The sequence below is a fragment of the Eptesicus fuscus genome, chromosome 14, assembly GCF_027574615.1.
Source record: "Eptesicus fuscus isolate TK198812 chromosome 14, DD_ASM_mEF_20220401, whole genome shotgun sequence".
NCBI classification, from domain to species: domain Eukaryota; kingdom Metazoa; phylum Chordata; class Mammalia; order Chiroptera; family Vespertilionidae; genus Eptesicus; species Eptesicus fuscus.
Genome location: NC_072486.1, coordinates 53,783,522 through 53,798,428, shown reverse-complemented (window position 1 = coordinate 53,798,428; position 14,907 = coordinate 53,783,522). Strand labels below are relative to the sequence as shown.

At 37.7% G+C, this 14,907-nt stretch overlaps 1 protein-coding gene across 1 annotated transcript in view; it reads right to left on the bottom strand.

Moving 5' to 3' along the window:
* Positions 1–14,907, bottom strand: part of KDM7A (lysine demethylase 7A) — a 100,364-nt gene that overhangs the window by 38,886 nt on the left and 46,571 nt on the right. The window contains exons 3-7 of the mRNA XM_054725991.1: positions 14,455–14,572; positions 4,027–4,187; positions 2,193–2,334; positions 1,669–1,855; positions 13–175 (exon numbers count right to left, since the gene is read on the bottom strand). Of these exons, the coding sequence (XP_054581966.1) occupies positions 13–175; positions 1,669–1,855; positions 2,193–2,334; positions 4,027–4,187; positions 14,455–14,572 (771 nt within the window). The remainder of the gene's footprint in view (positions 1–12; positions 176–1,668; positions 1,856–2,192; positions 2,335–4,026; positions 4,188–14,454; positions 14,573–14,907) is intronic.

Here is a 14,907-nt window from a genome sequence, read left to right as displayed (position 1 = left end):
TTAAAACCTTACCTGTAGGAACAAATAAGGTATGTCCCTGCTTTACCACACATTTGTAGCATTTATCCACCTTATCTCCAAAGAACACCTCACTCTGGGTCACAGATGAACTCCAAGACTCATAGAGTGCCAAATTTTCATCTGTTGGCTTTATCAAATAAAAAATCTTCTCACCCTAAAAGGAAGTATTGCACAGTTATTAAAAAGAAAAAGCCATTCTTAGGATGGCCTACATTGATTCACTTTCCCAATACAATGACCTAAATTAAATAAGATAATTATTACATTTTTTAGGCACAAAAAGACATACTTCACATACCTTATCAATAGCTATTGCCCTTACCAAGTATCTTCACAAGAGCTAAAGCTCCCTCTACCAAATATGACAAGGAGTCAATAAAGTAGCATTGGCAAAATAGTTATGAGAAGAAGGTAAAAAAAAATCACAAACATCCTACTGATCTCATTTTCAAGGTATAGAAGTAAATACACGTTAATAGACCCCAGGTTACAGAGAGTCATTTCTAAAATTTTGACCTTTCTCCTAAGATCTATAATATAATGATTACTTTTAAAGGCCTGCAAATCAACTTCCTTTAATGAACTAACCCTTGGCTTTCTCATGGAGAAAAAAAATAGGAGCTCAAGGACACGGCATCATATACTATAGTACAGAGCACTGCTGATGCACAGGCATTTAATATAGACAAAGATTTGGTTCTAGATCAGCACTGCCCAACACAATGTCCTATAATGATGGAAATGTCTTATATCTGTGCTATCTAATACAATAGTCATAAGCCACATATGGCTACTGTGATGGTCAGGAAAGCCATAAAATACTAATTCATAAAATACTAATTTAAAATTCAGTTCATTTGTATTAAAATTCAGTTTCTTAAGTGAGGAGCTGAATTTTCAATTATATTTAATTTTAATTATTTAAAATTTAGCCACATGTGGCTAGATGCTCCTATGAATAGTATAGTACCAGATAAAACAAGGTGAATATACCAGTAAGCTTCCAAGAAGAATTAATATTTTATGGACCTTCCTGACTTACTCAACTAGCTGTCCTGGCCTAATCTTGAGGTCAGAAGCAATTACTATTACTGTAATTTTGTTCCTTCTCAGGTACTGATACCGGGATTAAGTTATAATTGGTGAGGAAGAGACAAAAGGCTACAAAAGACCAACTTATAAGATAATGGGCCAAAAAAGGGAATCTAAATATAAATTAAGAACTCATAGCTCCTTTATTACTTGGGATTTAAAAAATCATAACACTTAAAGGTAAAATGACAGATCCTACTTAAAAAGTACAAATACTTCCCTCTTTAAAATGTCATTTTCAACTGGTGAAATGTGAATAAACTCTGTGGATTATACTGTTATCAATTTCCTGGTTTGATATTGTACTTTAGTTATACAGGATGATACCACTGGGATAAACTGTGTAAAGAGTATACAGGGCCTCCCTGTATATTGTTTTTACAACTTTCTGTCAAAGTATAATTATTCCAAAATAAAATGTTTAAAAATATTAAAATAGATTATTAAGCAAAAAAAAAAAAAGTCATTTTCAGCAAATGAATGCACCCCTGGAAAAATAGGACTACTAATATATATTTTTATCAATAAGAGAACAAAGAAATACCCCAATCTTACCCAGAGGACATGGTACCAAACTGAAGTTCCACCAAAGTCAATGTGGAAATCTGTGTAGCTGTCTTGAACTCCCATTAAGCAGTATTTCTGAACAAATGGCTTGGGAAAGACTGAATCATCTGGCCAATAATTTTCCACCCAGGAAAGTTTTCTGGCTATGTCAGGGACCTCCACCAATTCAGACATCCTTTAAAAAACAAAAACACACACACACACACACACACACACACACACACACACACACACACACACACACCACAAATTAAAACTTCTTAAAATGGCATCTCCCATCTCAACCCAAACCAAGAGATTAACTGGAAATCAAAGTTAACAACAATACTTCAAGTTTAAAACCCATTGTATTTCTAAATATTCTCTGAGGATGCCAAAGCAAAATTTACAATGCTGCTATCACTGGAGCGCTTAAGAAGTCACAACTATGTTTCTTACTAAAATAAATTTAGCATTTAACTACATTTAGCTAACACTCAGAAGGCTAACCCAAAATGTCCAGAACTACTCACTTTGTATCTGAAAATTCAAGGCTGATCACATTTAACACTTTTGGTCTGTTAGGATTCATGAAGTATTTAACATAATTGTGAAGTGTCATTTTGCTGTCTGCCTGCCTTGCCACATCAATGACATCTATCACTTTGTCACCACCTGCAGAAAAAAGTTATAGTCTTATTATTGGGCTTAAAAGTTACATCAATAGAGCCCTAAACAAAAATATATAGCTTAGACAAAGAGTCTTCCTATATCCTTAATTTTTAAGTCCAACTGGAACTTTTGAAAAGGAGGATGGTTTTAAAGGAAAGAAAGTAATTAAGACAGAGCTGCATAATTAATACTGAGTGTGAAAACTTGTATGTTTACATATGCCAATGATTTCTTGTGTGCAGCTCACAATACAAAAATGCACTAGACTGGTCTGTAGAAACTGCCATATGCTCTGAGTTTCATTTCTTCATGCATAAAATGAGGGGGACTGCCTTTTCCCTTTCACCTCTGTAATACCTAACATTCTAAGTCTACTATTTTGAAAAACTGATCAGTCATTGGGGGACAGGTTAACTATGACAAAACATTTCTGCTTGCCTCGTAGTCTTCTCTTCTAATATTCTGCTTCAAGAAAATATTAGTAGTTTATGAAGCAAAAATCAGTCATATTAGTGTCTGTGGAATGAGTTCCCAATTGGGATAAATTTTACAAACTTCCTGTAAAATCATGAGGTGTTGCTTGCACACCACTGCATCGTCACCCTGGGAAACATAATCAGTATTACTATGTCCTACAGGACACTGTAAATATAGCAATGCTTAACCTATCTAAAATAGAAAACAAATACATGCCATTTTTTTATTTTAATGTAATTTTATATATGTTTAAAACCTAGTAGACTTTATTTTATACTTAGAAGGCAAGACAATTCTGTTAAATGAAGGGCTTTACAGTACTAAAAAGTTAACTATCAAATAGTTTGAACATTTTTTCCCTATACTTACATTACACTATATTTACTTTACAGTGCTAAGTAGGCAAACAGATTTAGGTTAAACCTCAGCTTCAACCCCTAACTTATCAAATATTCAAAATCACCTGAAGTGAAGTCACGCCATTCAATTGAGTCTCCTCTCTGAAACAGTTATCACTGAGCACTGTCAAACTAAAAGCTCAATAAAAGGACAAGTTCTCAGATACATAACGTACTACAGTGGATGTGCAGTTTTAAGTCAAGTTAAATTTGAGATATAATCCTCAAATAATACCTATCTATTGCTGACGAGGAATGAGATCTACATGTAGTCACTTTATCTATGAATACCATGATGAGAATAAATAACTAAAATGTCAACAGATGAATGATTTTCCCCTTGTTTCTTATTGCCTTTCCGGGCCTCAAAATAACAAACTAGGTTCAGACATCATTAAATGGCAATATCACCAAGTCATAAATATAAAAACAGGTTTGAAAATATCTCTTCTTGCACCTGAATGCTACAGAGGCCTAAATCCAATCCAGTTCCCCACTGTCTTTTTCCCAGTATCCGAAGCTACCCATCAGTAATAGTTTTTCCTAGCAAGTACTAGAAAATTTGATGACAACAAAAAAAGCAGCAGGGTGAATCTCAGGAAATAAAGAATAGGCAAAATGTTTCATTCTGTTTTTTTCACAATGGTAAATCTGCTGAGAAAAAAAGTTTTCAACATAGGTGATATTGAATTGCACCTTTCCTGATCCAGGAAACTGAACTAAATTAACCTATTTTCATCCAATTTTTAATATTGTTAGGACAATATCATTTTTACTTTTACCATGTTTTCACAAGTACATAAAGGAATCAAGTTCGTACCTACATGACGTTCCACATCCATAACAGAAAACGTAACTGCAGGGAGCCTGAGTCCTAGGTCATCTAACTTGGGGACCATGATAGGGACCTCAAATCCATGTTTCTCCAGATATCTCTGTGTCAGCTGGCTGCCGTGCATTTTCACAATGATCTCATCGGCACTAAGGAAAACGGAAGAGTAAAACGTCATCTTCGTTCAGTTCAGTTTAAAAATAACTCTGGTAATGAGTTAATTCATATGCTATATTATTATCTATATCAGTGGTTCTCAACCTGTTATAGCTGATTCCTCGTTTTAGAACAAATGTGTGTTTTTTATAAAGTCCCTTTTAAAGTAAAATTTATAATTACCAATACATATAATTGAAAATATATCCTATATAATAAAAGCCTATTATGCTAAGTGTCCAGTCAACTGGTCGGCTGTTCAACCAATCAAAGCGTAATATGCTAATGACATGCTAAGGCCGCTCAACTGCTCACTATGACGTGCAATGACCACCAGGGGGCAGACAGTTGATCGGTTGACCAGTCGCTATGCCATGCACTGACCACCAGGGGGCAGACGCTCCAACCAGTAGGTTAGCTTGCTGCTGTGATCCAGCTGATCAGGACTGAGTGAGACGAGCTAGACATGCCCTGGAGCCCTCCCACAGTCCCTCTTTGGCTGGCCAACCTCCTGCATCTCCCTGACGCCAATCGTGCACTGGTGGGGTCCCTCGGCCTGGCCTCCACCCTCTTGCAATCCGGGACCCCCTCAGGGGATTTCAGAGAGCTGGTTTTAGCCCAATCCCACAGGCCAGGCTGAGGGACCCCACTGGTGTACGAATTCATGCACTGGGGCTCTAGTCTTACCTAATAATAGACAAACATGTAAATTGACCGTACCTCCGCTACACCACCAGCCAATCAGGAGTGATATGCAAATTAACCCAACAAAGATGGTGGTTAATTTGCATACACAGGCGCTGAGTGACGGGGGCGGGTGGGACGCTTGCGTCGTTGCCATGGCGACAACGCAGGCATTCTGCCCTACCCCCAGTCTCTCAGGGCCTCTGGGCAGTGTGGGAAGGCGGGGCTGGAGCAGAAAGAGGCAGCTCCCGGAGCAGAAAAAGGCGGCTCCGGGGCCTGAGTGGAAAGGGGCTGGGCTGGAGTGGAAAGGCGGTGCTGGCAGCCAGGGAAAGGAAAGCCCATTCTAGCATGAATCTTCGTGCATCAGGCTTCTAGTATTATATAAAATGCCTGAAGTATAAGAGAAAAAAAATAGTTCATAATAAAAAATGTATTTCAGTATGTAAACGTTTATATAAGCTACAGTAAAAGAGATACTAGAATAATAGGATGTGGATTCCAAAATGGTGGTGGAGTAAGTCAAAGCTACACTGACACTCTCCCAGGACCAAACTAAAAATACAACTAAAATATAGAAGAACCACTCTGAAAAATCAACTGAAGACTAGCTGGAGAGAACCCTGATAACCAAAGATGGAAAGTGGAGACCACACAGAGACTGGTAGGAAGTGCAGAGGCACAAAAGGGCTGCCCAGGCTCCTACAGAGAGCAATTGAAGTTCTGAAGGGATATCTGAGAGCTGTGAGGGGGTTCCCACTGAGAACTCTGGGGTCTTTTTAAAAAAAATTAATTTCAGAGAGGAAGGGAGAGGGAGTGAGAGATAGAAACATCAATGATGAGCTAACACTCTATCCACTGAGCCAAACCGGCTATGGCAGAACTCTTGGGTCTTAAACTCTAAGCTGGGCTCCCCAGCCCAGAGAACCAGAACTGAGAAAGGTGCCCACAGAACATCTGGCTGTGAAAAGCAGCAGGGTTGCTGTCTGCCAGCAAGAGAATGTTGGAAATGCAGGCACCCCCTTAAAGAGCCAATGTACAAAATTTTGTGTGTAGCCACTCACCTTGGGCTCCAGCAGAGGGAAGGTAGAGTGGACTGAAGCTGTGTGAGCAGTAGCCAGTATTGGGGGCTCTGGGATTGGAGAGTAGAGGGCAGCCACCCCAGTTTCCTGTACAGAGTCATTCCCTTACACTGTGGAGGACATATTTCTCGGGCTGCAGACCTTTGCTATCCAGGAGGTTTTTGCCTGGGGGAAGGCAGTTGCCCCACCCTGTTGGAAGACCTCTTGCCCCACCCTGTGGTCAATAGTCTAAAGCTAGTAAGTCTGAGTGTCAATGGGACTGCAAGCAGAAAGAGGCTCTGGAGGCCTTGAGTCTTTGCCTGATCTAATCCTGGGACTAGGAAAAGCACACCCTGGTGAACATTTTGGTTCTTTCCAAAGGCACCAGCCCCAGCAGAGGAAGCCACAAGCTGCGGATTGCTGATAGCTCCAAACAGAGTACTCAGGGCCAATCACAAGCAGTATCTGACATTGTCCTGCACTAGAGATTGGGAGTCGTAGCAGATCTACCTAATACAGAGAAGCAAACCTAAACAAGTAGCCATAATGGGGAGACAAAAAACAAGCCCCAAATGAAAGAACAAGGTAATTCTCCAGGAGAAGAACTAAATGAAATGGAGATAAGAAATTCATCAGACACAGAGTTCAGAATAATGATGACAAGGATGTTCAACAGCATGAGAGAAGATAGTAACTATGAAGAATGACATAGCACTAATAAAGAACACAGTGGAAGGAATACACAGCAGATTAGGGGAAGCTGAGGATCGGACCAGTGAATTAGAAGATAGGTTAGAAAAAAATTACTCATTCAGAGAATCAAAAAGAAAAAGCAATTTAAAAAACAGGAGGACAACTTAAGGGAGCTATGGGACAACATGAAACTTAACAATATTTGCATAATGGGTATGCCAAAAGAGGCAGAAAGTGAGCAAGGGATAGAGAATGTGTTTGAAGAAATAATGGCAGGAAAGTTCCCTAACCTGGTAAAGGAAAAAGTCACACAAGTTCAGGAGGCATAGAGAGTCGCAAGCAAAAAGAACCCAAACAGGCCCACACCCAGACACATCATAATTAAAATGCCAAAAATTAATGACAAAGAGAAAAACTTAAAAACAGCAAGAGAAAAGCAATTTGTTACCTACAAAGGAGCTCCCATAAGCCTGTCAGCTCATTTCTCATCAGAAACTCTACAGGCCTGAAGGGAATAGCATGAGGTACTCAAAGTAATGAAAATCAAGGATCTGAAACTAAGATTACTATATCCAGCAAGGCTATCATTCAAAATAGAGGTGAAATAAAGAGCTTCCCAGACAAAAAAGGCTAAAGGAGTTTATCACCTCCAAACCAGCACTGCAAGAAATGCTAAAGGGACTGCTAAAATGAGAAGAAATAGAGAGAAACATAGGCATAAAGAACTAAAATGGCAATAAATTAGTATCTATCAATAACCTTAAATGTTATTACTAAATGCTCCAATCAAAAGACATAGGGTAGCTGAATGGATACAAAAACATGAACCAATTATATGCTGTCTACAAGAGACCCACCTCAGAACAAAAGACTCACACAGGATGGGAGTGGAGGGATGGAAAAAAATTTACATGCAAATGGAAATGAAAAAAAAAAAAAACACAAAAACAAAAACTAGGGTACCAATACTCATATCTGACAAAATAGACTTCAAAATGAAGATCATCACAATAGACAATAAAAGTCACTACGTAATATTAAAGGGATCAATCCACCAAGAGGAAATAACCCTGGTAAACATATATGCACCCAATATAGGAGCACCTAAATATACAAAAAAATCTTATAGAGGACTTTAAGGGAGAGATCGACAACAATACAGTCATAATAGGGGACTTTTAACACCCCACTGACTTCACTGGATAGATCTGCCAGACAAAAAATTAACAAGGAAACACAATTAACAAGAGACTCTAAATGACACAATGGATCAGATGGGTTTAACTGACATCTATGGGACAGTTCACCCCAAAGCTGCAGCATATACATCCTTCACAAGTGCACATGGGTAATTCTCAAAGGCAGACCACATGTTAGGACACAAAACAAATATCTACAAGTTCAAGAAGATTGAAATCATATTAAGCATCTTCTTCAATCACAGTGGAATAAAATTAGAAATCAACTACAGTAAAAACATTCAAACACATGGAGGCTAAATAGCGTATTATTAAACAATGAATGGGTTACCAATGAGATTAAGAAAGAAATAAAAAAACTTCCTGAAAATGAACACACAACAACCTCAAATCTATGGGACACAGCTAAAGCAGTCCTGATAATAAAGTTCATAGCACTACAACATGAAAAATTAATAACAAGAAAAATTAATAATAAACTATTTAACCCTACAACTTAAAGAATTAGAATCAGAAAAATAAGAAAAGCCCAGAGTAAGTAGAAGGAAGGAAATAATAACAATCAGAGCAAAAATAAATGACAGAAGCTAAAAAAAAAAATACAAAAATATCAATGAAACTAAGAGCTGGTTCTTTGAAAAGATAAACAAGATTAATGAACCATTAGCCAGGTCCATCAAGAAACAAAGAGAGAGGATCCAAATAAATAAAATCAGAAACAAAAGTGGAGAAATAACCATTGACACCACAGAAATACAAAGGATTGTAAGGAATTACTATGAACAAGAGACAAGCTGGATAAAGTGGATGAAATGGACAAATTCCTAAAAAAATACAATCTTCCAAAACTGAATCAGGAAGAATCAGAAAACCAGAATAGGCCAATGGCAACTGATGAAATAAAAGCAGTAATCAAAAACCTCCCAGCAAGCAAAAGTCCTGGTCCAGACGGCTTCACAGGGGAGTTTTACTGAACACTTAAAGAAGAACTAACATCTATACTCCTCAAACTATTCCAAAATATCCAAGAGGAAGGAACATTTCCAAGCTCTTTTTATGAGGCTAGCATTATCCCAATTCCAAAACCAGATAAAGACACTACAAAGACAGAGAACAACAGGCCAATATTCCTAATGAACATAAATGCTAAAATCCTCAACAAAATATTAGCAAATCAGACCCAGCAATAAATTTAAAAGATCATACACCATGACCAAGTGGGATTTATTTCGGGGATGCAAGGCTGGTACAATATTCACAAATCAATAAACATGATACATCACATAAACAAACTGAAAGACAAAAAACACATAATCATATCAACAGACACAGATAAAGTATTGGGCAAAATCCAACAACCATTTTTGATAAAAAGTCTCAGCGAAGTGGGAATAGAGGGATCATATCTCAACATAATAAACGCCATATAGCCCTAACCGGTTTGGCTCAGTGGATAGAGCGTCGGCCTGCGGACTGAAGGGTCCCAGATTCGATTCTGGTCAAGGGCATGTGCCTTGATTGCAGGCACATCCCCAGTGGGGGGGGTGTGCAGGAGGCAGCTGATCGGTGTTTCTCTCTCATCGATGTTTCTAACTCTCTATCCTCTCCCTTCCTCTCTGAAAAAAATCAATAAAATATATTTTTTTTAAATAATAATAATAAAAATAAACGCCATATATGACAAACTAACAGCCAACATCATAATCAATGGGCAAAAACTAAAACCATTTCCCCTAAGAACAGGAACAAGACAGGGATGTCTGCTTTCACCACTCTTATTCAACATAGTACTGCAAGTCCTAGCAACAGCGATGAGACAATAAGCAGCAATAAAAGGCATCCCTATTAAAAAGGAGGAAGTAAAACCCTCATTATTCACAGATGACATGATACTGTACACAGAGAACCCCAAAGACTCCACCAAAAACTACTAGATTTAATAAAGGAATTTGGCAATGTAGCAGGATACAAAATTAGCACCCAGAAATCAATGGCATTTTTATACACCAATAATGAATTCTCAGAAAGAGAAACTAAACAAACAATCCCATTTGCCACTACAACAAAAATATTAAGACACTGCCCTGACAGGTTTGGTCAGTAGATAAGTATTGGCCTGAGGACTGAAAGGTCCCAGGTTCGATTCCAGTCAAGGGCATGTACTTTGGTTGCAGGTACATCCCCAGAAGGGTGTGTGCAGGAGGCAGCTGATTGATGTTTCTCTCTCATCGATGTTTCTAATTCTCTATCCCTCTCCCTTCCTCTCTGTAAAAGAATCAATAAAATATACAAAAAAAATATACTAAGACACTTAGGAATACACTTAACCAAGAAGTTTGTAAAAGACTTGTACTTGGAAAACTACAAGATGTTTAAAAAATAGATAGAAGATATAAACAAGTGGAAGAATATACCATGTTCATGGATTGGTAGAATTAACATCATTAAAATGTCCATACTACCCAAGGCAATCTACAGATTCAATGTAATTCCTATTAAAATAACAACAGCATATTTCACAGATCTAGAATAAATACTCCAAAAATTTATGAAACCAAAAAGACCCTGAATAGCCACAGCAATCTTGAAAAAAAGGAACAAAGTTGGAAGAATCACAATATCAGATATCAAGTTATACTATAAAGCCACTATAATCAAAATAGCCTGGTACTGGCACAAGAACAGACATATAGATCAATGAAACAGAACAGAAACCCCAGAAATCAATCTAAGCCATTACACTCAATTAATATTTGACAAAGGAGGCAAAAGCATACAATGCGAAAGAAAGAAAGAAAGAAAGAAAGAAAGAAAGAAAGAAAGAAAGAAAGAAAGAAAGAAAGAAAGAAAGGAAGGAAGGAAGGAAGAAAGGAAGGAAGGAAGGAAGGAAGGAAGGAAGGAAGGAAGGAAGGGAAGGAAGGAAGGAAAGGAAGGAAGGAAGGAAAGGAAGGAAGGAAGGAAGGAAGGAAGGAAGGAAGGAAGGAAGGAAGGAAGGAAGGAAGGAAGGAAGGAAGGGAAGGAAAGGAAGGAAAGGAAGGAAAGGAAGGAAAGGAAGGAAAGGAAGGAAGGAAGGAAGGAAGGAAGGAAGGAAGGAAGGAAGGAAGGAAGGAAAGAAAAGAAAGAAAGAAAAGAAAGAAAAGAAGGAAAAGAAAGAAAAGAAAGGAAGGAAGGAAGGAAGGAAGGCAGGGAGGGAGGGAGGAAGGAAGAGAGAGAGAGAGAAAGAAACTAACTAACTAACTAACTAACTAGGCCACCAACTCACACCATACACAAAAATAAACTCAAAATGGATAAAAAACTTAAATGTAAGTCGTGAAACCATAAAATTCCTGGAAGAAACTAAGAAACTATAGGCAGCAAAATCTCAGACATCTCTTATAGCAATATGTTTGCAGATACATCTCCTAGGTCAAAAGAAACAAAGAAGAAAATAAGCAAATGGGACTATATCAAAATAAAAAGCTTCTGTACAGCAAAAGAAACCATCAACAAAATGAAAAGGAAGCCCACTATGGGGGAACATATTTGGCAATGATACATCTGATAAAGGCTTAATATCCAAAATATATAAGGAACTCACTCATACAACTTAACAAAAGGAAAACAATCCAATTTTTAAAAATGGGCAAAGGACCTAAATAGACACTTCTCCAAAGCAGACATGTAGATGACCAAGAGACATGAAAAAATGCTCAAAGTCACTGACCATCAGAGAAATGCAAATTAAAATGACAATGAGGTAGCACCTCACACCTGTCAGAATGGCTACCATCTACAAATCAACAAATGACCAGTGCTGGCGAGGATGTGGAGGAAAGGGAACCCTAGTACACTGCTGGTGGGAATGCAGACTGGTACAGTCATTATGGAAAACAGCCTGGAGTTTCCTCAAAAAATTAAATAAAGAACTGCCATTTGACCCAGTGATCCTACTTCTAGGAATATATCCTAAGAGACCCAAAACACCAATCAGGAAGAATGTATGCACCCCTATGTTCATAGCAGTGCAATTTACAATTGCTATGATCTGGAAACAGCCTAAGTTCCCATCAGTAGATGAGTGGATAAAAAAGTTGTGGTACATTTATACCATGGAATAATATGCTGCAATAAAAAAGAAGGTTCTCTTACTCTTTGAGACAGCATGGAAGGACCTGAAGAGTATTATGCTCAGTGAAATAAGCCAGTCAGAGAAAGACTAGTGTTATATGATCTCACTCACAGGTTGAATCTAATGAACAAAATAAACTGATCCAGAGGCCTAGAAGCATGGAACAGACTGTGGAATCTCAGAGGGAAGGCTGAGGTGGGTGGGTAGGTGGGAAGAGATCAACCAAAGAACTTGCATGCATATATGCATAACCAATGGACACAGACAATAGGGTGGTGAAGGCCTGGGGTGAGGGATGGGGGCGGGCTAGAAGCAGTTAAGGGGGGCAAAGGGGACATATGTAATACTTTCAATGATAAAGATGTAAATTTTAAAAAAAGAATAATAGGATGCTTACAATTAGTTTTAATGAGTGGTTGAATTTTAGAGAATTAACAAGATCAGAAGCTACTCAATACTTTCAAGAGAAAAAACTGGAGACAAACTAAACATACATCATAGGGGGATGGCTAAGTAATTACGGTGTACATATACACTTTTGCATACTACACAGCAGTTAAGGAATGATATAAATTTTTGTATACATATGTAAGAACATCTACAAAATAGAGGTAAAAAAATCAAGTTACACAACATATGCATAACATAACTATTTTTTAAGACTTAGATGCATATGACATCCATCCATATATATATACATGAATGTTTAAATGATATTATTTATGTAGTAAAGGGTGTCAAAACACATTCTTAAAATAGGAGAGGACAATATGGTCTGTTCACTTTATTTTATACACTTCTGTGTTCATCACATCAAGTAGGTGTGATGTAGTTAATAATTGTCACTCCACTATGGTTTTAAAGAAGGTGAAGGTTTATGGAGTTAAACAAATAAAACCAAAGATCTTTATTTAAAGGTAATTACAGTTTGGTCTTGTGTGACCACCTCTATAACCTGCTCTCATTGGTGTCTGCTTTGGCAGAGAAGCCACAGGAATCGCCAGGCCAGTATTTTTACACTACTCTGGGGGACAAACCTATTTGAAAAAAAATGAAAAGCTACAGCTCCTTCCCTTGAAAAAAATGCACATTCCCACATCGACACTAGTTTGTTTATACAGTTTTAGGGGACTCACAGCCTCTCTGAAGCCCTGCATAGACTCAGGCTGAAAACTCTGGCCCTAGGTTCCAAACCAACTAAGGAAAACAAACACATTTCTCCAATGACTCTGAAACTGATAAAGGAGAATATTTGAAAATACGGCCTTTAATATCACTAAAATCATATGGAAACCCCTGTATTAACAAGGTGTTTTTTTGTGTGTTTTTTCTCTCAGTAGACCTGAGGGAGCCAACAGGAGCTGCTTATATTCTATGTTTCTGTTTAAGGATGGAGGAGAGGGATATGAATCCTAAAGGCTGTGAAGAAAGGTGTTGTATAGTTATAAGATCTGAAATAATTCCCAAATAGGTTGCATGTGTGTGATTTAAATTTAAAATGCACTTCCTCTCTTTAACAAGCCTAGATATGGATCTAGTGTAAAAGCTTATTAAGTAGTATCAACTTAGATGTCAGGCAGTGAGTAGGGAATGATCTAAATTAGCATGTTTAAATGCTGTATAATGCTTTTGACTCTCTTTGAGCCACAGGTGACTCAAATACTATCTTTAAAACGTCAAAAAGCCCCTTTCTGCTGCCACCAGAGAGGCTGAGCAATGGGTACTTCTGATAGACGTAGGGCAAAGGCAGGTAGGAAAACAACATAAGAAAAAATAGGAGTAGGCGAGGGGAAAAAGAAGCACTAGCTGTTATGGTAAGGAACAATTGCCTTAGATGGTTGTGTTTCAGACTTTTTGGACTGGGATCCACAGTTAAGAAATATATTTTTACATAGTGACCCAGTACACACGCATATAACAGAAGTTCCATGAAACTATACTCATTTAATACTATTACTTGCAATGCACTAATATTTCCCATTTCGCTTTTTTTAAAACTGATTTAAGAAAGGAAGGGGGCCGAAACCGGTTTGGCTCAGTGGACAGAGCGTCGGCCTGCGGACTCAAGGGTCCCAGATTTGATTCCGGTCAAGGGCATGTACCTTGGTTGTGGGCACATCCCCAGTAGGGGGTGTGCAGGAGGCAGCTGATCGATGTTTCTCTCTCATCAATGTTTCTAATTCTCTATCCCTCTCTCTCTTCCTCTCTGTAAAAAATCAATAAAATATATTTTTTTAAAAAAAAAGGAAGGGGGAGAGAGAAACATTGATGGGAGAGAGAAACATCACATTAATCTGTTGCTTCCTGGATGTGCCCTGACCGGGAATCAAACTCGCCACCTTTTGGTGTATGGGATGATGCTGCAATCAGCTGAACCACCTCGCCAGGGCTCCATTTCATTTTTTGATTGAAATAATAATGGGTCATAGCCTGACATTTAAAAGCATTGCTTCAGATATGTCAATTAATCAGGTAACATTCTTAAATTTTCTTTGGTCAGAACAGGTTTCCATACCTTGGGAAGACTCGAGAACGTAATTCCTTCACAAAAGTCCTAGTTCCAGCTTGCACTGGTTTGGAACCATCATCAATTTCGGTGTAGTCGTGCCTGTGCCAGTTCCTTCTCTTTTTCACTGGATTTTTTAGATTAAAAAAAAAAAAGAAACATTTGGTACGTAGTGATGCTATGTACTTTCTAATCATTAGATAATTAAACATAACAATTTTTAAATACAATAAAAATTCTCATATTTTTTGTATGCATTTCTAGGCTGAAGAAGTAAATTTTACTTTATATAATACAGCAATTATAGGCAATTAACTGTTTTTTTAATCTACTCTTTTTATTTCATAATAATTTAAAATTAAATCAAGGGATTCAAATTAGCAGATGGAGCCTTTTGTAAGATCTGCATTTACAAATACTATAATATCTCACAATTATTTAAAATCATGATTTTTACAGATC